Raw genomic sequence first — 22,341 nt, 5'->3', positions numbered from 1 at the left:
CAGCCGCTGGGGGCTGCAAGGATGCCCCAAAGAGGTCCTACATCGCCCCGAGCTGCTCCGCGTGGTGCTGGGAGCAGGGGTGAATCATGGGGTGAAGGCTGCAGGGCTGTCCCACAAAACTCTGTCCTGAGGTGGCTTTGTCTCGGTGTGTCCTGTCCCCATCCCCGGCAGCATCGTGGCTGCTCTTAACTCCTCTCCCTCCATCGGTTGCTGCAGATGCTGAGTCCTTTCCCTCTCCCTGAGGGAAATCATGGCCCTGCGCTGGCAGAGGCAGTAACACTCTGCTTTTTTTGCTGTTTGCATCTGGTGTTGCATGGAGTGACTTAACTTCCCCTTAAAAGGGAGGAACCAGTACTTGGGCATCACCTGGGATGAAAATGAGCAGGAGATGGAGCCAGAGGAGCCTGGAGCTGTATACCCTTCAAGCTGTACCCCGGAGCAAAGCCTCTGCGAGAAGCTTTTATCACTCAAAAACTCCCCATCCAGCAGACAAGCAGCAACTTGAGCAGACCCCTGGAAAGGAGCTGTGAGCTTTGCAGTGCTTCAGTAATTTTTTCAGGAAGAGCAGCAGAGCAGCCTCCACGATCTCGCGTCCATCGTGCAGGAGCCAGCCCAGGTTATTGGGAAGGGAGAGGCCCCTGGACTCCCAGCAGTAGACAATGCTCATCTGCTTTCATCAGCAAAAGCAAGACCCTGGTCCTTTATTCTGTGCTCCTGTAGGTCCTGTGTGCTGGGGGTGCGGCACAGCTGCGTTGGAGGGATGAAACCAGCTCTGGACTAGCTCTGAAACTACCCTCTGGAGGGTACAGGGAGGCTCCAAGCTTGCACCTCCAGTAGTCCAGCCAGTGGAAGAGGCCTGGGCGCTTATGTTTGGGTGACCGAACATGTTCCAGGGCAAGAGTTGAAGCTAAGATTTAAGTGACAGTGTTACAGGTGTCAGTATGGAGCAAGACTGGCCAGATGTGCTCCAGATGAACACCCACCAGCTTCTGCCCTATGTTCACACCAGCGGAAAGCTCCTGGCTGGCCTCAAAAGGCTGCCAGAGCAAGGAAGGCACTAGTGCTCAAGAAATCTGCTTGATCAGAGATCCGGGCTCAGATGGCTTTAATAGTGCCTTGGTGATGATGGGAGATGTTCTTTAAAGCACGTGGGGGAAGAACCAGCACATATATGACCAGGCTCTTCCAGTAGAACTGGAGTCCAGAAGGCAAAAACTAAGTGCTTACAAGAGGCGGTGAGAACCACTGAGTTCAGGCCAGAAGAGGGAGCTGGAGAAAAGGCCCCTTGGCCCCACGTGCTCCTCCAGAAGAGGACATGACCAGCCAGGGGCAGGAGAGCAGGTACCCCTTCCCCAGCTTCCTCAGGGATCGGCCCCTGAGCCAGGAGCAGTGGGACGCTGTGGCCAGCAGCCAGGGAGGCCTGGAAAAGGCTGAGCTAGGATGATGAGGATACTGTCCAGGAGCCAAGGTTTTCTTTCCCACAGGCTCTTAGCTGGAAGTCAACCCAAACACAGAGAGTTGGCAAAGGTACAACCAAGGGGCCAGACACGACAGAGCTACGAGCAGCTGCCACAACCTTCTGTGGTACAAAGCACCAGAGACCACTTCAGCTGTGCTGCCCAACCTTTATTTTTCTGGGCAACCAAGGCTCCAGAAGGGGCAAAAAAAAAAAAAAAAAAACTTACCCCCAAGAGCAGGGGAAGCTTAACAGTGGGGCAAGAGGTAACACTTCAACTGAACATCAGGGTGGCAGCGACTCGAGCAGCCAGTGCTGTGCAGATTAACAACAGGAAGAGAACGCTGTGGTTTATTTAAACATAAATGCAATCTCTTAAAAAGAAACTAAAACCCCCGAGTCTAACCTTTGTCTTTGAGGATGGAAGGGGATGGTATTAGGAAAAGCTGATTTTTTTTAATTTTTTTTTTTAAAAAAAAAAAAGGACACTTAAAAGGGTGTTAAAATGAAAAGGCTTTTGGACAAACCCAAGGCCGGCCCCATGGAGCTGCTCAGAGTTGAACAGCCACTTCCACACAGGCTGTAGAGTGAACCTCACAGTATATGGAGCACAGCAGGACCAGAGCCAGACACCCCTTCCTCTCCCACCAGTGCAGAGATGACCACTGCTCCCAGCAAGAGGGAGAGGTGTTCCCTCTCCTCTTTTTTTGATGCTCTGTTTCCTGGGATGAGCAATCCATGAGCTTCCAAGGATGCACATCAAAACCACGCCCAGCAGTAACATCCCCCACCCCTACAGGAACACGAAGCTAACTGGAAAACTGCCAACGTGTGATGCGTGGGAGGAAAGGAAACAAAAAGCTTACTGGCACAGGTCAAGAGTCAGAAGCTGGTAACTGGGATTGGGGTGGCTCGCACCCCAGCAACGGGTACAACACGCTGCAGGCCGAAAGACGGCTCTGAAATCTACGGGGTGAGTTTTTGCAGTTAGCTTGTTCAGGGGTAAAAGATTCAGCAAAACCTTTTCCCTCCCCTCACCCCTTCCCCAGTAAACTACACAGTAGTCCATTCAGTGGCAACTTTTAACCAGTCTTCCAAGCAAACCTTTCACTATGAAAAGGTGAGGAACACAGACAGGGGATGTTTCAAATCACCGCAATACTGCACCAGAAAAGCTGCACCGGCAAAGCTTTGCTCGCTGCCCTGCGTCCAGTTCTCTTCTGAAGCTCCATGAAACACATGCAAAGCCTTCAAAGGGCAGTTCTTGATTTTATAGAGAGAGTGCTCAGCTGGGTGTTAGGGCGATGAGTATTACCCAAAGCGAAAGAACAGGTCGGCTGTTGCGCACCACATGCAAGCACGGGCTCGGACGTTTGCTAAGCTCCCCCCCCTCCCCAGTTAAGTTGCAAGCACGTGCTTGACGACAGTTTGATGGCTGGATGTTAGGGATTAGTCCCAGAGAGTATTTTTGATTAATGGTGTAGTTTACAGATCCATAAATAAAAAGCGTATTTCCAACAACTTAAAATTATTTCTAGAAAGGCATCGATGTATTTGCTGAGTAAGGCGTTGAGCAGGTTCCTCCGTTTTCTTAGCAAGACCATCCGTGGTATCCATAAATAGGGGCAGGAGGGGGCTTCTTGGACGTAGTGTGGACAGAAGCATGAGATATTCTCATTTTAGCCGCTCAACGAGTCCCTGTGTCAGTCCAAGGTGCAAAAGCTGACACTCGGAGAGAGTTGCTAGATGAGGGAAATATTCCAGGAGCTTCTCCCAGGACAGTTCCAGCAGGCTGGGTGCCACTAGCCACATTTTAAACAGAGAGCCAGTCCGTTTTTTTTCATGGATGTTGACCACCCCTCCGTGAACGTACATGCAGCCAGCCTAGATGGGAAAAGGGGGAGAGGGGAGTTACACGGGGTGCGGACCAGACTGGCACACCAGAAGGTGCTGAGAGGAGTGACACTGGCAGGAAAACCAGGATTTGACTGTCCAGATTCCCAGCCGGAGAACCCAAACTCCTCTCACAGCCAAGGTGAGGAAATTGTGTTGCTGAAGGATGTCTCTCATTCTAAAACACGCATCCGCTAGCTTGGGGTGCTCTGCTCTGTATTTTAGGTGAATTCTACCCCAATAAATCCATTTTAGGAGTGGGGCAAATTGTCAATAAATTAGTACAGAACCATACTTAGGCTTCAGCTAAAAGTAAAGTATTTGTTAGAAACTAAACGCACCCCATACAAAGACATGCTGCGTTCCCTTTCCTGCCTCAGCATAACCCTGCCCCAGGAATCACATGAACACGGAGCGATAGGAAAAGCTCGGCTGCTGGCCTCTTTTGAGAGCGGCCTGTCTTCAGTATACAGGAAAAGAGGCGGCATTGCTGCTGCCCCGCCATCGAGCTGCCTGCCGAACACCTTTATCAGGCCTACGCTTTCCCAGAAAGAGCTGCGCTTACGACAACATCCAAACCCGACACCTGCTCTTGTAACCAAAGAACCCGATCTCTGCCCTCACACGTTACCCTAAGGCGACGAGCGGCCGCAGGAGGCTGAAGCCACAGCTCAATGCAGTTCTTGCTGCCTGCTGCTTATCGACCACAGCTCCCTAAGCTTCTAGTTAACGGCAAAAAGCTCTAGCAACACCAATCTTTGTGCGAGCAGTGGTTTCCAAAGAGCTGCTCACCTGCTAATCTTTCAACCCAGGCTGTTCTCAGTAGGCTAAAGCCAGCTTACCTGGGAGACCGGCTTTTTTTTCCTTTCGCAAACAGAAACGGCTGTTCACACATGGAATCACTCCTAGGAGCTGAATTTTTTTTCAAAAGCTAAAGTTTCGCATCGCTGCTTTTAGAAAGCAGAACATACTGAGTGCTACCACTCCTCAAACAGCAGCAGGAGTAAAAGGAGTCAGTGCAGTGACCTCATACCAGCCCTCAGCCACCCAGTGGAGATCACCTCCTTGGTAACACCATTTCAGCTCTATTTGCAGCCCACACAAACGTCACAGTAGTTGGACAAATGGCTTGAACTTCAGCTACGTAGGAAAGAAATGAGTCACTTACTGGTGTGACAGCAGCACAGTGAAAATACACGGGTTCCGGCATGGCGGCTGGGAGCATGACCCACTGGAAAGTTTGCAGATTCAGCTTCCAAACATCTCCCAGAATCACTTCTCCGTTATAGCCCCCACAAACGAACACATCTGTAAGAGAGGAAACCCACGGTGCTTACAGGCCCAGCCATCCTTCATTCAGCAGCTGCAGAACGTGCGGTGACAGAGGTCAACGATCACTTTGCAAAACAGTTTTAGGATGCACACTTATCCTACACCTCAACACAAGCGCTCAGTGCCTCCCAAACCAGTTTCAGCACGCTGTTCATACCCACGGAGGCCACTTACAGAACCACACAACAGTTTAGGTTGGAAGGGACATTTAAAGACCACCGAGTCCAACCCTCCTGCTGTGGACGGGGACATCTCCAGCCAGATCAGGTCGCTCAGAGCCCCGGCCAACCAGCTCTCTCAGCCTGTCCTCACAGCAGAGCTGCTCCAGCCCTCTGATCACTTCCATGGCTTCCTCTGAACCTGCTCCAACAGCTCCATGTCTTTCCTGTGCTGGACACAGTACTGCAGGTGAGGTCTCACGAGAGCAGAGTAGAGGGGGAGCATCACCTCCCTCGACCTGCTGGCCACGCTTCTTGTTACGCAGCCCAGGAGACTGCTGGCTTTCTGGGCTGCAAGCGCACGCTGTCCACCCCCCAGCCTGCCTGCGATCCCAGCCCCACCACGGCAGATTCAGAGCTCAATGCCGTTGAGAGGCGGGAGTGCATTGCAACTTACACTTTAGGAAGCTGTGTTAAGCCCTCGCTAACCTGAGTTCACAGGCACCTGGGTCTGATCAGGTGCCAGCGGTTTTAAACCCACAGGGAGCAGCCACAGCCCTGGCTCCCAGACCAGAGGCAGGTCCTTGCTGCCAGTTTTGCCCGAGTTCTCAACTCAGAGGCTTCCACTGCAGCAAAACTCTGCCGATGAAGGTGACTGGAAGCGTCTCCCAGCTCCTGCCTTACTTTTATTGGCACAATTAGCACTCCTAAGGAATATAACCTGGTGTATCACTCCACCCTTAAACATACAGTATTCAGTAATCGATCTGAAGAGTTTTGAAAAGAAGGATCAATATTGCAACTGCTTCTTCAGTCCATTATGAGCAATTTGGTTTTTGTCAAGTTTGAGGGAACGGGTTCTTGGAGGAGAACAAGGTAAAAGCTAACAGGTTAATCATGGAGCTGCAGCAGGAGCATCATTCAAACCTGCTCATGAGCTCACAACCACTAAGTTGCAAAGTACCATGGACACTCGTGGCTGAAATACGTGGCATTTTACACTGAAGTGGCCGCGTGACAGTTACATGTTGCATAAAACACTGCAGAAGCCCAGAGAGCGACAGTACTGTGCAGTGCAGAAGTAAATTTGCCTACAGCAGCAAGATCCCTCATATGAAGAGTGGTGCCAACCGGGCAGCTTAAGGCCTGTTAACAAGAAAGAAATCTGCTTCCAGAAAAGACGCGTGTGCCCTGTAGTTTCCCAAGCGTGTGTTGGAGGCCAGCATCTCTCACGCTTGTCATTGCTAGGCTGCAGAAGACACAGCAGTTTTCAAGAGGCAGATCTTACCATTTTTTATCTGAACGCAGCTATGGCATCTTCTGGCTGCTGGGAAGCCTGAGGAGAATTAAAAAAAAAAAAAAAAAAGTATCAGCTATAGTTGCTTTAAAGTGCTTGGGCAAGTGGTGATTATATCTCAACATCTAATCATGGATAGGAACGACTTGTTTCATTTACAAGGGGCTTTCCTACAACCACAGGTATAACATCTCTAATTTAGCACCTGGCTCTTTCAGGTTTGATTCCTACTTGCTCTCCAGGGAAAGGGAGAAACGTGCTGGAATCTCATTCCTCAGACTCCACCTCTCAGCTCTGGCTTGGGGAAAAGCAGCAGCCTACAAGGTTTCACGGAAACCCCTGCTGCTATCCAGGCCAGCAGGTGGTCCCTCGGAGGGAGCAGAGATGACGCGTGTCTTCTTCCGGGAGGAGAGCCAGCCAGTATCATCTTTCCCACCCGGAGAGGGAGAGAAGCCAGACTGCTAAATATGCTTCGGATGGGTTAGTCCTCACTGCTAAAGCTCTCAACAGGCAGGGCCCCGAAGCCATCACTGTACAAGGTTACGAAAAAGGCTTTCAGCCTGCCAGCAAACAGCATCTTCGAGCATCCTGGTCACTCTCTGGTTTACAGGGGAAGACACATGAAATTCCACACTCACCGATGTTTTCATGAGGTTTTGTGGCAATTTCCTCCCAGGTGTTGGTTTCAAGGTTGTACGCATGGATCTGAAGGGACAAAGAGGAGCCATTAGTTCCTCCTGGCTCTCCCAGCACTACGATGACGCAGTTACAGGCTCTGACCCAGGGAGCCACTATAAATAACGCCTCTTTTTCATTAAGTGTAAAAAAAATAACTAATGGCAGCCAGTGACTAAGCAGGTATAAAATCACCTTCAAAGTGTCCCAGCTTACTAAAGCTTTCATCTCAGGCTTGGCTGTTTGAGCCCCACAGCTGAAGAAAAAGGACACTGCTTTTAAAAAAAAACCCAGAATGTTTAAAACCCACGTCCTCCAGTTCTCAAAACTATTTAGAAATACCCATACTGCACGTAAGGATAAAAGAAATGCAGAGAATGGAGAGATAAAAAGTCATGTTAACGGCTGCAGTTCCAACTTTTTGGGAAGTGGAGCACTATTTAAAGTCTCCTCATTTATCATTTTGGCGTTCAAGATTAATTCACTCTTCCCTCCCCAAATTGTACTGAAGAAAAACATTTACCACAAGAAAGGAAATTAAAGCGCACAATTAAGGGAGAAGACAAGAAAAGAGTCATCATATCAGCATCTGAATTTAACGTCAAGGAATTCCTTCCTTTGGCACTTTCCTGTCTTGGCACAAATACAACATTCAGAAATAAGTCCTAGGTGTTTTTACATGAGAATCTTTGCTAACAGGTCTACAGAAACGAAGCTGTTTTGCAGATCAATGGTCACTGGGTACCGCAGATGCACCATCTGTAAGTCAACAGGACACGTTGGTGGCAACCCCAGTTTTTACAGAAATAGAACAATCTGCTCCCAGTTATCTTTTTTTTTTTTACCAAGCTCTCCAGGCAAAGTCCTACGAAGAGACTGTGCTGGTTATGCTTCACTGTAGAAAATCTTCTATCCAGGCCAGCACTCGAGGTTTCCAATCGCCTTACCTTATCTAAGGAATAAGCTGTCTGGGAAGTTCCCCCTCCCAAGATATAAATCCGCTGACCATCATGTGCGATTTCATGTCTGTACCTGAGGGTGCAAGGAAGGACATTTAGCAGCACAAGAAATGAGTGCAAGTGAGGAACAACAACAATTTCTGGAAAACACTCTGGGATCAACCAGACCCTTCTCCCCACCTCAGCACTCCCCAGCTGCCCCAGGTCCCCAGCTCCATTCTGGCATCGCAAAGTCCAGAGCAGTGTCCCGGCAAAGGCTTCACACCCCATTCCTACATCCCCCTGCTCGCCAGACTGCTGGAGCACCAGCTATGCAAGGTCCACAGCCGAAAACACTGCTCTGGGAGTGCCCAGAAGCCTGTCTGTGCTCTCTCAGCTTCTCACTCCCAGTAAAGGTGGTGACTCCCCAGTGTAACAGCTCTGAGGCTGCCCAGCTTCTCACCTCTCCTCTGGCATGTCACAGGACATGTTGTTTGGTTTCAGCTGAACCCACTCTCTAGTGTTGAGGTCCAGCTTATGTAGATCGGTACTGTAAATGTAACCAGTCGTTCCTCCGAACACGTAGAGACAGCCATTGATGATGGCCATGGCCTGGAAGAAGAGAGAAACCAGTTAGAAAGGACGTGTGACATCCGTGTCTGAAAAAGAGAGAATTCTCACCATCCCAAAGCGAGCCACTGCTCGCAAAGCTCCACCTGCATCTTACAAAATGACGTGTTCGGGAGGAATATGAAAGGCAAACAAGGATGATACACAAAAGATGGAGGGCATGGAAAGTAACTCCACGGTCACAAGATGAGGACCTAGAAGTGGAGCTGCTGAGGTTCAGGCATCAGACAAGACAGATTTGTGCAGCAGGGGCTCCCAGGGGCTAAAACCAAAGCACAGGTAACCCTGAATCTCTTCCTCACTGATCTTCTACAGATACTATCACGGAGAATCTCACAAACAGCTACCAGATATCCAGTGAGATTAAGCATAAATAAACAAAACCAGAACACTCTGCTATGCTAGTAATTCAAAAGCACAGGGACTATCAGCCTACTGAAAGTGTGAAGGTGGTGCAGGCACCTTTCCCTGATGCGGTGGAAGCAGAGGTGTAGCTCCTTCTGCTCCCAACTGCCTGCTTGCCAAAGGCCAGCTGGAGCTGAAGTGGGCAAGGGAAAGACTACTTTCCTTGCCCCAAGTGTCTGGCGCACATCTAAATGAGAAATTAGCTGGGTTATAAAAGTCCGCACCACAAGTACATCGGCAGTACTACTGGAAAGCACGGCAAAAGCTGGCAGTCCTCCTGTGAGGGTGAATTTGGGTTTTTGTGCACCACGTCCATTCAGGACATTAGGAGAAGTTTTAAAAGATCTACTAAATACTGTTTTCATTTCTAGTTTGGGCTCTGAAAGGCTCTGAGGAGGCTACAGAGCAACTCCAGAAACCTCCTATCACTCCTTAAATCAGACATCCTTTTTCACTCAATTGTATATGGCATTTAGTTAAGAAATTCTGGCTTTTCTAACTACAAGAAAATCATTCCTGTCCTTTGAAATCTCAAAGAACCAAGGCCGCTCTATTTCTTTATGAATGATACCTGCCTTTCCTTGCACCTATGTACCCAGAGACCAACTTTGGTTACTAGCAGAGAAGAGATCTCCGTGCTCTGGCCCCTTTTCTAGGACACTGTGGCGCAGCGCACGCAGGCATGCTCAAAGCGCCTCGACAAGGAGCGTCCTTTGTACCTGGCCATAGATTCGGTTCGGTTTCTTTCCTCGGCAACTGAGCAGAGCCCATCTATTGTACTTGACGTTGCAGACGTGGACGTCGTTGCCGTTGCTCTCGCCGAAGGGAATCCCCGTGCCCCCGAACACGAGCAGGTTGTTACCATGCAATACAACTAGGAGAGAGAGAGACAAAGCAGAGATACTTGTTGTTGTGCGACGCAGTAAAGCAGAACAACTTTTTGGTCTGGAGACAGGAGGCAGCGAGCGTTCAGTATTGTTCAAATACCCTACAATTCACACCGCGCATTTATGGCTTTGAAACGCTCGAAAAGAGAAAGAATGCAAACTAAAACCCAACTAAAACCATGGTAACCAAAGCCCTGCTTTTAAAAACGGCTAGTGAACAAAGAGATCTATTTTTGGATCTTTGAGATGTCTGACTGCAGTGAGCACCTACCTGCTGAAAGTGCAGGTGCCCTGCAACTATCAAGCTAAATACCTGAAGACCACCTCTTGTGTTTCAATTTTTTCCCCTCAAGCAAGCGAAAGGGGAAAGAAAAAAAAAAAAATCACAAAACCAACCCAAACTCCAGGCCTACTTGCAGAAGAGTTGGGAACAGGATCCAGATTTCCCAGTTCCTGCCCGGTTTTGCATTCCACCAGGGACGCCGATTAAAATAGCTTCAGGGGTAGGCGCACAGGAATTGAATTTCCATACGTACGTGACATGGAGGCTAGTTCCCTGGGCATGTAGCCTACAGTCTTCATCTGATGCCAGGTGTCTGTAGCAAAGTTGTACCGCCAGAGTTCCCTGAAGAGTGGGTAGTCTTCATTCTCCGGCCCACCAGACTCATCATAGTCAGGATTGTAGCCTCCGAACACATACAAGTTGGCATTATCCGCCACGCAACGATGGCCACTCCTTGCTGATGGACACCTGTGGCCTACAGCAAAACGAGAAGGTAAAACAGCTTCAGTGAAATGTCAGCAGAAGAGCTGAGCTCACGTCCGAGGTGGTCCTGTGGTGGTCCTCCAAGAGCGGTTGGTGTTTAGCGGTTGGGAAGCATGTCTGCCGCCAGGAGGGAACGGCTCTGTGATGACAGATCCACCAGTCCAAGCAGGAACGGGGAGAGTCTCGGTGTGTTACCACCTTACTCATGTCCGCTCTAGCCCCTGGACCACTCCTGCCTAAGGAGACCTGCCTGCAGGTTGACACATGACAGCCCTTCCACGGGGTAATCCTTCCATGAAAGCTATTTCTGAGGTATCTTACCAATTCCCCCTTCTGTCTCTCTGTACAGCGTATTTCCTTAGGAAACAGTTCCAAAATGTCTGTAGTTAAAGCTGCCCAGTGCGAACAAAGAAGAAAAGTAATTATGTGCTCTCTCTCCTGCAGAAACCTTCTCCTCATTTCTTCTCTTTCGCTCCTGGCACCTTTTATCTCAACTAGGCTCTTTCACCCTGGACATCCCTGGGCTTCCTAAACATTAAGGAAGGCAGGTTTGATACAGCAAGTAAAAGTCTGCTCATAGATAAAGGCATTCACACCAGGAGGGAGCGCGGCTGGGAACCCATCTGAGATCCTACAGGTTGAGCTTGACAAAAGCTTCCAAAAGGAAGCCCTCTGCCTACCCAGCCTCTTCCCTAAAAGGTGAAGGAAATAAAAGCGGGGAGGACAATCCAAGCTCAGATCTCAACTGGAATAGACAAAACAAGCGATTCAGTCCAGGAAAACCTAAATAGCAGTATTTTGGTTGGACAGCAGCAACTGAAGTCTTAGCTGACAAGTAATTCCGAGCTTGCTTGGATTCGAAGTGCTGCAAGAGCCAAGCACAGTGCCAGAGGTGTTTTTAACTTCAGCGAGACACAGGACCAAATAACAAATGAGAAAGATGAAAGGAATAGAAAACGATCAGGTCCCTGAACAAAGGAGCTGGTTGTGAGACACGTGTAGAACATCTCAAGCTGACTAAACCAGAAATGCTTCCAAAATCATTTTTTCTATGCAATACAACAGTGTTTTGGTGAGAGTAACTCTAAGCTTCATCTTGAGAAGGAGGATACCTAACAGCCCCCTAAAATGTACAATTTAAACAAGTAACCATCACCCTTCAGTCACATCCTCTGCTTGTCACACCTGAAGACAGATCCGCTTTGGTTCAGTTGACAATAAAGAGCAAACAACAAAAAAAAAAAAACACCACCAAAAGAAGATCCCTGAAGACCCCTCACCCAGACAAACCAGCGGATCTCCACCACCCACCTGCTCTCGCAGCTCTCTTACGGATTTTTAGAACCCAGTGAAGCCTCTAATCAGGACCCATCCTGTTTTCTCCTTAGAGCCTGTTACAATTATCGGCAGTGAATCAGGCGCACGGAGCAGTAACAAATGAGGCATCAAGCATCTTTCCTACAGGAAAGGTGAAATAAATGATTTGTCCAGACTGAGTAATGAATTTTAACTCAGCACAAGCAGCTCTGCTTAATCGTGTTTCCTGTTTGCTGCCGCTTTAAGCTCCAACTCGAGTCCAAAATTAAGCTGCTCTACAGGATTCAAACAAACTCCTTGTGGCTAAGTTTTGACAGATTTGGGTTGTTTCCAGTAATTATTTCATCTCGCAGCAACCTCCACTTAGAAAACTAATAAGCACTGGCTGAAAGAGAGGGAAAGAAAGTTAAGGAATTAATGGAAAAATCTGTAGTCTTTGGCCTGGCTACTGAGACAGCACAGCGCCCTCGGGCACCCGGCGCGGCGTGGACATTCGTGCGCAGGAGGAGTGGATATTAGATGTGCTAAAGTGGCAGCCAGGAAGCTTCTGGCCTCAGCGCCAGACTAAACCGTTAAACAGACATTACGTGCTTTAGAGGTGACTCACAAAGGGAAGGAGAAATATCTGTCCCTTTGGGCTTTTTTATTCTGAACTCTGAACTATCCAAAGAGATGGATTCACTTTTCTTAAGCGAACGCATTGACAATAAAAGTCTTTACAATCAAGGTAATCACTCAGACTCTTATCATCAGAGATGTTTTGACAGGCCAATTCATCTCATCTTGGGTATCTGCAAACAAAACCGTGCTTGAGAAGCAGCCGTGCCTCTCCGCAACTCGTAGAGGAAATCCTAGCGAAGGGCTCGTGTGTCCACGCTCAGCCAAAAGGAGTTCATCCTGCCTGTTTCTTCTTCTGTGTTTGCCCTGAACACCTCGAAGAAGAAGACCTGAAAAAACTGAAATGGAAGCTTAATTCCAGGGACGACTGGGAGCACTGATGTCCACAATCACCCATTGAATTTAAAAGTGTTATGGAATTAGGCGTTCAAATATTACATTAACTACAGAGCCTGTTTCCCTCTAGTTGTAACGCTTGCAGTGAGAATTTTCCAGAGGGAAGAGGAGAATAAGGCTGAGTTTTAGATAAAGCCAACAGACTAAAGACTAAGAGGCATAAATCAAAGAAAATAAATTAAAAAACCAAGGAGGCCTTCTCTGCCGCTCACCTCTCAAAACTGAGAAGGAAAGACGCCTGACTTTGCCACAAAGCCCCACAACAGTTAAGTTTCAACAGAAAGGGATCAGTGTTCGATGCTTGCAGGTCCCCGAAACAGCAAGATGGGTACATTAAGGCCAGACACACCCCAGCCGGTTTCACCTCTTCCCATATACCTAGAAACTCATCCCCCGTCTTTAAAAGATGGTTTTTTTCAAGACACAGAAAGGGCATCAGAAGGCAGAGCTGGTGACTTGTACGTACCCAACCGAGATGGTCTGACAGGACCACCCTTCCCATGCAGCCGTTCCTGCCGCGAACCACATCCGCCACCAGCTCCCTGCCCGTTCCCACTACTTTCGCCAACAACTGGAAGGGCTCTGCGCGCTACAGGAACAATTTTTTTTAATTAAACACTCACTCAGTAACCACCCTTTGCCAGAAACTTGGGATCCTCACGGCAGAGCTAGCAGGAGAAGCGATGCCTGCTCCTGGTCACGCATTCACAGCTCAGCTCAGGGGAAATCCGCTGTCCTCAGCGTTAAGCTGAACACCAAACTGGGGATGAGAACGGCCAAAATGCTTCCTCCCGCTGCGCCTCCTATGCAGCGGCGGCTCCCAGGGAAAGGAGAGCTGGAAATGCCAACCGGAGCGAGGCTTCCAGAAGCTGAGAGTCAACCCCTGTAGCTACAAACACAAGCAATTTCATTTCACTCTGCTCAAGAATAACAGATTTTTTTCTCTACTCAAGCAGACCCCAGCTGCGTTTGCTAAACACCGCGCTCCACACGGAAGGACTGACTTCTCTTCACATTTCCAGTCTGCTGTTTTGAAGCTTTGCTCATCACTAACCCCTTCATCTCAAGGGACCAGATCCTCCTGCTAACAGGGGCTCAGAGAAGATAGCATGTCTATCTAGGAAAAAAAAGAATCCAACATCTTCTGAGTCACCTGTGCAAGCACACTCACAAATGTACCCATGAACCGAGAGATGATACACTGAGTTAAATTGTCACCAAACTCTTCCGTTCAGAATTGAAGTGATCTTAACTCACTTCAGAAGACAGGCTAAGAAAAATATTCCTCTAGTTATGTCTTTTTAAAGGCATCTGTGAACGCTGAATCTGTTTAAGAGTTAATTCAGATTAGTTTCTTCAGCAGACAAGCTCTGCGACTTGCACCTCCAACAAAGAGCTGCATTTCCATTTAATTACGTTTTATCAGACGATTCACGTCTCCTCCTGAAATTCTTCATGCAAGTTTTGGACCTGTTTTTGCCCCAGCGTTAGCGGTGCACAGCGAGTGCAAACTTTAGGTGGTGCAGGAAGATGGGAACACCCAAGGGTTTGCTAACTTCCTCCTCTAGTTAGCAAAGCTCATCTCCTCAAGGGCTGAACCTGCCACGGATGAAAGAAGCGCCCAACACTAAGCGAAGCACAGCAAGGTGCCGTCACCACGAAAAGCTGCAAGTCACCACGTCCCGATATAAATTCTTTGATGCTGGACAGGGAAAGCAGCAGCACGATGTACCAAGCCAAGATGGATCTGTGGGAAAGAAGTCATAAAGCTAGCCATAGAAAATGGCTTTAAGGTGGACGGATATAATTTGGAAAGAACTTGCTTTCCTCATTTAAGATTTCAAAGCGAAGCAGGAAGGAAGGATGGGAAGGTGCATTCACAAGGAGACTCCTTTTCCTTGGTCCTGAGGGCAGAAATGGGAACAATAAAGCTTTCAGAGAAGAAGAAGCTCCACAAACAGAATGAAGCTGAAACATCACAACAGGGACATAATTAAGGGAAGTCCCAATTTAGGACTAAGCTATCTGACAGAACCTTGCTGGCTATCGTTACACACTGACCTGTTAACACCCTGTTACGCTCACCCTTTTCAAGTGATTCATTGAGTGACTTCAGAGGGAGCTGCTCGGACGGCCCAAACTGACTTCATTAGCGTGATTCCTAATTGAAGGCCTCTCCTGCAAGAGGTGTTATTAGAAACAGAAGGAGAGCAAGCAAAAAGGGGTCACGAATATCTGTTCCCGAGTTTCCTGACACGACGCAGCACAGCAACCGATGCACGAGACGTTTGTTTCCTACCTTTGGATACAGACCCGATCTGGAGCAAGAGCGAAGAGAAAGAGAAACGTCATTAAGAACACGTTAAGAAATCCTTTACTTTGGAGGAGAAAGCATAATGGTCCTGAATGATGTCCAACAAGACTCCCACTCATAATGTCCCTCTTACGGGGAGGACAAAGCTGAATTGCACCTGTCAGGCCATAAATATCGTTCCTATTCTGACTAACACAAGATTAAAAGTTTATTAATTCCAACTCTGATGCCTTGACAATGACAGAAATCTATGGAAGGCCTAGAGAAAAAAAAAAAAAACCACAAAAATCCCTTGGCATCAGCAGATTACTTGGCGTTACAGAGCAGATGAAATGCTACCAGCACGTGAGTCAACAGCTCCGCTCAGGTCTACTGGATTTCTCTACCGCTTTTCAATAGCTCTATAATAAAGTCATAGAAGAAGAAAATTAAACTACGAAGTACCAAGCGGCTGCACTGAATCACAAATGTAACGTGAGAGGCGCTTCAAGCAGAGCAGCACAAAGAGAAGTTTCGAAGAACAAAGGCATTTTCTTTCCATTCAATTATCTTCCCTTTCATGACTGCAGGAAAAAAGAAACCGCTGGCATCCCCTCACTGGCTAGGTTAAACAGGAGGGGAGTACCTGCTAGTCCAGTTAGGAAGCTAGCCAGCTGGCCTTTTTTTTTTTCCTAAACAAGAGGGGAAACAAGGTCTAATTAGCTGAATTAATTTCTTAGAAGTAAAAATAAACAATGAAAGAGTTGAAGATGAAGTTGTTTTGAGAGCCTGCCTGCAACCATCCTTTTCCTTATCACGATGATGCTGCCAGAGAAAAACCAAATAAATCTATCCATCAACGAGACGAACTGACCTGGCAAAGAGCGAGGTCTGCCTACGCCATCAGGTTCTGCAGAACTTAATTTTTCTTTTTAAGAAAATTTTCCCTAATCACTACCACACCTCATTATCAGTTCCCAGCAAACCGATGTAGCGCTGTTCTCCCGAGGTGGTAAATCCACAACCGCTGCCTCCCCTTCCCAACCAGCCTCGGCAGGAAGACGCCAAAGGTCTGGGCTGTCCCACCGGCTGCTCAGAAACCTGCAAGTAGAAAGGAAAAGAAGAATGATTCCTGTATCATCCCTCACCAGGGCTAGGTGTGAGGCTGAGCAGTAGCCAAAGCAACCTGCAGCAGGAAAAATTGATTCCTTTAGGAGTAAAGAAGATGAGGGAAGTGAAACTTGTAACCTCACACTTCAAAGGTAACTCTGGAAACGAAAACAGGTCAAGCTCTTTTGCCATCGCAGCTACCAGAAACAGATTTGGCTGTAGCTAGGAGAAACGGCAAGAGGAGGACTAAATAAACACACTCCTCTTGCAGACACATACCCCTTCCCTGGGGATTACTGCCTTGGAGCTGCAGCTGCGACAACTTTCCAGCTTTGGGGTGCCTCATCTCTAAACTCCACACACTGTTGCTTGCTAAGGGTGCAAAAAAATACCCTTCTGCACAGTCGGATCAGCAGACTTCAAGCCACGGGTGTCCGTTTTCAAGTTCTGCCTCTTTATTTTTTCAGCCTCAGAGGATCGCTAAAGACCAATTACAACGTTTTGACACGCTGCCTGCCCCGTCCCAAGTCACCGAATTACAGAAAGATCCTGACAACAAAGCAGTGAAAGCATTTATGATTTGTTTTTCCAGGTACTGCGTGGTTGTTTCATGCAACCATTTTCTTGCTTGCTCATTTGGCCGCTTAAAGACATTGCCATTCACAAAAAGGAAAACACATGAGATAAAGGCAACAGGAATCAGGGAGAACTGCCTGTTCCATTTGGAATACACCGGGAATGATCCTCAAAGCCAAAACCAATAATTAAAGGCCAGTGTGAGAGGTTTCACCTAAATCTTGGGGCCTCAAGAATCCGTATTTTCCTTATAGCACAAAGCAGCAAATCCTTGATTTTTCCTTCCCCTTTTGGTCCAACTGACATGAAAGCAGCCAAAAAGCAAAGAAAAAGCAGCAAACGCAGCCCGGGGATGCTCTGGAATCTGGGAGCTCCGAGTTCAGTGCTGCAGGGAGGCAGCTGCTCAGTACAGTTTCTTCCCCCTGTAAAACAAACCCTCCTGGGCACTCAGGGGAGTCGGGGAAAGGTATTCAGGCGGCGGCAGCCTCCCAGACGGCGTACACACTCAGCATCATCTCACACGGTTAAAAAGGATAACTGGTCTCGAGTTCAGGGTTTCTACGTGCAGCTGGGATTCAAGATCAGAAGGAACACTTGGCTTCTAACCTTCAAAAAAGAGGTTTATCCAATAAAAGTTGCCAAAATTTCTAAATCTCAAGGACAAGCAACCATTTTGGTTTTTTCCAGCCAAGATGCATTTGAAAAAAAAAAAACAAAACACCTTACATGTGCAGCCTATTTTTTACCAACACTTCAAGCCTCAAAGTTCTTTAAATATTACGAGACACTGAGAATTAGGAAATGATGGCACATAAAAGCTTATGGATTCTTATTGCTGAATTCAGTTGGCTCCAGCCACCCAAAATACCATTTAGTAAGATGACAGCAGCTCAACAATAAGCTCACGATGGCCTGACCCTAACGATTACAGCTGACAGCATACATCCTTTTTTAAGCTAATTATTTAGAGCACCACCTCAACCACACAGCACAGACAACGCCGGGTCACCAACAACGCACGAATTTACCGAAACTCATCCGAGCAACAGCTACCAGCGCTCACAACGCTGCAGCAGCTGGGGTTTCATCCCCGACACGCGCTCAACACAGCGGGCAGGATAAAGAGCGGACCTACCGAGGTGATAGCACACTTCTGCCACGTAGGCTTTGCAAAATTAAAGATTAAATCTTGGTCTACCTTTAGGTCGTATTATACGAGACAGAGCGAGGGAATGCAGCCGTCCTGTGGCATAAAGAGAAAGCATCCGGATTCAAGCTTTCGTGGCAGCACTCGCTAGCTAACGCTGTGCAGGCTCCCAGTTCACCCCTTGAACAAAAAGTTGTATCATTTTTCTCCTGTAATCTGACGGATTAGAGGTTGCCATGCACAGCAGGTAACCTGAAACAGATCAGTGCTGAGGACCTCGTCCAGTTTAAACATTCCGGGCTGGCAGGGAAATAAAAGAAAGGATCACATCCCGCCAGGCGACAAGAGAAAAACTCAGCCAAAATAGATTGCTGGAATGAAAAACCAGATTCCCGGGCTGCAATCAAAGCACTGCTCATTTTAATACTCCGAATTTTCTGTTCTGGTTAAAGACTCACATCTAGAGAGATGCTTCTCCTAGAACTACAGGACTGTTTGCTATTTCTGTATTTACTGATGAAAACTAACCGCAGGTACAGCCATGGATCTTCTTTATTTTACGTGCGGCTCAAATTGGGACTTGGAGACTAGGCTAGACTATTTTAAATCAAGCCCCTCTTTCCTTCTCCTCCAGACCACCCGGAACAAAGCATGGGTTTATTTATTCCTGGGGCGCAACCGACAGATATCCAGGTGTAGCCTCAAACACCTCCCGGAGCGGCACCCCCAGCACCACCCTTGATAAGCTCCTTTTTTTCTCAACTTATTTTAATCACGATATCCACCAGAAGGTTATTTGCAAAGAAAAGGGGGCAGCAAGTTAGTGCGACAAAACTCAACGTGAGATCTTGCGGAAGGGCAGGGTGATTTTATTTTACAAAATATGTCAATAAGCTGGTTCTGAACCAAGCATCAAGTATAACCCAGTGATCCGGCAGGAGCTTTTATAGCCTCTGGCTCCTTCGGCGAGACGCTTTGGCCTCAAGAGTTTTGCTTCCTTTCACCTCCACGAAGTTTAGGCAACCCTGCAGCCTACTGTCTGCCTTTCCTCATTCTGAGGTTCTTAAAGTTCTTCCTGTCAGGCTAACAGGAAAAGGAACGTCACGGGCAGCAAGCCGCAACCGCATCAACTCTCTCCTGGTATCAGGGTGTAGGGTCTTCCGCTTGCAAGACCTGCCCCAAAGATGCTGGTTCCTTCCACCAATCTGTGATCTTCAGTCCTACTAATCCCACAATATTATTAGCGTTACTAACGGCGACATAATCTCTACTTCAAGGATGATTTTTGGAAATACAGACTGAATAACTGCAGGATGTAAAGCTAACAAACACAGCGTGGCTTTTGGTTCCCATCTTGTGGTGAACAGCTAAAGTGTGCGTACGCGTTTTCTTTACTGCTTCTTAAGGCTTTCTAAAGACGGTATGGGTATTATTTTCCCTCCTACCCAGTTTTTCAACATCCAGAATAGCAGGTTTCTGTGTCTCCCTTTCCTTTTATGTTTTCTGCAAGATTTCTGAAGGACATTTGGGCCAGGGCTGAAGCCAAAGCGCTGCTAGCTCCTGAGAGAGAGAAAACAGGACAAGTCAATATTGCCTTTGACTCCAGCCTTCAAAGCTTCATCTTTTTCACGCCAGTCAGACAAAATAAGTTTGTAACTCATGTAATTTGACTCCCTTACACACGTTTGGATAAGCAGGATGTGAAGGCATCACTGAGAACAAGGTTTAAAACCTCTTCGTGCATCCTCATTCGTGGATCACTCGGCTCCCTTCTGTGGCAGGCTGCCCGTGCCCAAAAAAAATACCCAGGAGAGAAAGCGGCTGCGCCTGGGTCCCCGACGCCCGGACGATGACCCTGCCCGGGGCCGAGGGCAGCTGGGAGAGGCCAGAGGATTCGGCCAAGGATGCCAAACACAACCCACAGGCCACCGGCCAAGAGCCTTTCAAATATCTGAAGCCTCTAAAGAAGCGTTTCTAGGAGAACGATCATTCTCACAGCCAGCCGTGAGAGCTTCCGGGTTTGGATCGATGTCCAGAACGGGTCTGAGAAACCAGAGCAAAAGAGGAAATAAACATCTGCCCCAGAAACGCACGTATCGCAGATCATGGTGTGTTTCTACACTACTAAAATCCAGCGGTCCTTGCATTGTTTGGTTGTTTTGTTGGTTTTGGGTTTTTTTTTAATGTGAAAGGATTATACAGAAAGAAATTCTGGAAAATGAGAACAACAGCCCGGGTCGGAAGGGACCTGGAAAGATCACCTGGTCCAACCTCTCGCGGCAAAGGGAGCAGAGATGAGATTATTGAGCACCTTGTCCAGTCACATCTTGAAACCCTCCAGCGCCGGGGACTCCACCACGTCCCTGGGGAGGCTGATCCACTGAATGATTGTTCTCACTCTAAATACGTCTTCCTTACACTGAGGTGAAACCTCTCCCGGTGCAACTCGTACCCACTGCCTCTTGTCTTCTCCACGTGGCTCCTTGCGAAGAGAGACCCTCCGTCCTCTTGCCTTCTCTCATCCAGGGAGAAGAGACCCGACTCCTTCAGCCTTTCTTCTCACGGCAGGTTCTCCAAGCCTTTGACCATCTCCTTTGGACCCTCTCCGGTCTGCCTGCGTCTTTCTTGACTTGTAGGGACCAGAACCGGACACAGAACCCCGGGGGTGGCCTGACAAGCACGGAGTAGAACGGGATGATCCCATTTTTTTCTCTCTCTGCTAGTAACGCCCCTGCAGATGCAGCCTGGGACCTGATTTGGCTTCAGGCTTGCTCCTCCACGTGACACAAAGAGGTTCAGGATCCTTGGGTTTTCTGTTGTTTGGGGTTTTTTAAAAAGACATATTAGAAACTCTGAACCTCTCCACACAAAAAAAGAAAAACCTACTGCGACTCGTACTCCCACTGCGGAAATTATAGCTCAAGACGAGCACAACCGCTGAGCGTGCGAGAGTCAAGGATATATTTAGGTTCCCAGATTGTTTCTATCCACTAAACCCCAAGACAAAACACTGCAGAAATTACAACGTAGACAGAAAGATTTCCAACAAGGAGAAGAACAAACCACACAGCACCTATATTTGACGTTTTTGATTTTTCTAAAGCTTACAAACACCTACAAATAGCTCCTTCCTTTCCCTTCTCCAGCATACAATTTCAGATGTTTGAAGAGTCTTTACCCAAAAGGAGCAAAAACACAAACAAATTGTTTTGGTTTGGGTTTTTTTGAGCAGTTAAGTGAGACTCTTTTGTAGATGCTGCTTGAGAAATGCCCCTATTGAGAAATCCTCGGCAGAAACACTCCCCCTGCTTACCTTTCACAACCACTTCCCCTTGCAAACAAAAACCTCTGGAGTGAAAAAGGTGACAAAAGTTTAAAATCTTTTCTGCAAGTCGGTGGAAAAGAAGAACTTGGCAAAAGCAGCACCTGAATCGACGCGTACGCCCTCGCGTTTAACCAAACCTACTTCAAACCACACTTGGCTTAGCAGGAGCGAAAGAGCTGTGCAGGGAGGGATGCGGCAAACGCATCCAACACCGAAGCGTGCTGCAAGCTCTACACCCGCTTCCGTGACAATAATTACTTATAAAAACAGGGTTAGAAGGAGACAGCATGCTGGATGGAAAGAGTCCGTGGTGGGGGAAATGAAGGAACGCCTCCTGGAAACTCTGAAAGAGAACTGGGAAGGAAGAGAACAAAGCTGGTTGGAGGAAACGGAAGGAGAGGGAAAAAATATTCCTCTTTTTTTATCTCAACGGTTATACAGGGCTGCTGCTGGAGCTCTGTAAATAGGACATTAACCGGTGTCGAACGGGGAGAGAACTCCAGCAATGGGCTCAAAAGGGGTTTTTCCATCCGGTAGTTTTTTCAGCAGGATCCACAGCCAGCTTCGGGTTTGTCACGGCCGGACTTCAGCGCTGAGGCTGAGCCGAACGGCGGCGGCGGGTGCCCGCGGCTGCAGCCTCTGCGCCTTCACTCGGGGCGGGATTCCACACCGGGACGTCAACGGAGGCTTTGGGGACGGGGACGGGGACGGGGACGGGGACGGGGACGGGGACGGGGACGGGGTCAGCACCCCCCTCCCACCCTCCCTCCCTCCCCGGGAACCGGCCGCCACTCACCCGCCGGGCGCGGCCTACCCGGCAGCTGCACGAAACGGTTCAGGAGGCCGCCGCCGCCCGCCGCATCACCCGGGTCTTCCCTGCCGCCCTCCCGGGCCCCGCCTGCCGCCGCCATGGCCCCGCCCGCCCCTCCTCCTCCTCCTCCGGGGGAGCCCAGGCGGCAGCCGGCGCCGGGCCCCTTCCTCCCGTCCCCGCCGGCGGCCGCGGCCCAGCAAACGCTTCCGGGTACGGGCGGGAACGCGGCGGCGAAAGCGCAGGCGCCGTCGGAGCGGGAGCTTGCTCACCGCGCCTGCGCGTCGCCGCCGCCAGGCTGGAGCAATAGAGCG

General features: G+C 48.6%; 1 protein-coding gene across 1 annotated transcript; it reads right to left on the bottom strand.

The window, feature by feature from the left end:
• Positions 1-2,898: 2,898 nt before the first annotated feature.
• Positions 2,899-22,257, bottom strand: KLHDC10 (kelch domain containing 10). Its single transcript, XM_086744122.1, has 9 exons — positions 22,016-22,257; positions 10,208-10,429; positions 9,504-9,658; positions 8,213-8,361; positions 7,759-7,843; positions 6,775-6,841; positions 6,128-6,175; positions 4,518-4,657; positions 2,899-3,340 (listed from the first exon to the last, which is right to left on the bottom strand). Exons 1-9 carry the CDS (start codon positions 22,128-22,130, stop codon positions 3,131-3,133), a joined length of 1,191 nt encoding a protein of 396 aa, XP_086600248.1. The 5' UTR covers positions 22,131-22,257; the 3' UTR covers positions 2,899-3,130.
• Positions 22,258-22,341: the final 84 nt, after the last annotated feature.

Source organism: Chlamydotis macqueenii, chromosome 1 (genome assembly GCF_036417535.1).
Source record: "Chlamydotis macqueenii isolate bChlMac1 chromosome 1, bChlMac1.mat, whole genome shotgun sequence".
In the NCBI taxonomy this organism is placed as follows: Eukaryota; Metazoa; Chordata; class Aves; order Otidiformes; family Otididae; genus Chlamydotis; species Chlamydotis macqueenii.
This window is presented reverse-complemented; position numbering and strand designations above follow the sequence as displayed.

What these genes read in the sequence shown, in the direction of transcription:
- KLHDC10 (XM_086744122.1), bottom strand. Translation starts at nt 22,130, where the DNA reads ATGGCGGCGGCAGGCGGGGCCCGGGAGGGCGGCAGGGAAGACCCGGGT. An exon ending in CAGCTTATTCCTTAGATAAG is followed by an intron (nt 6,842 to 7,758) that starts GTAAGGCGATTG and finishes TTGTCCCTTCAG; the next exon opens with ATCCATGCGTACAACCTTGA. An exon ending in AAAACCTCATGAAAACATCG is followed by an intron (nt 6,176 to 6,774) that starts GTGAGTGTGGAA and finishes AATTCTCCTCAG; the next exon opens with GCTTCCCAGCAGCCAGAAGA.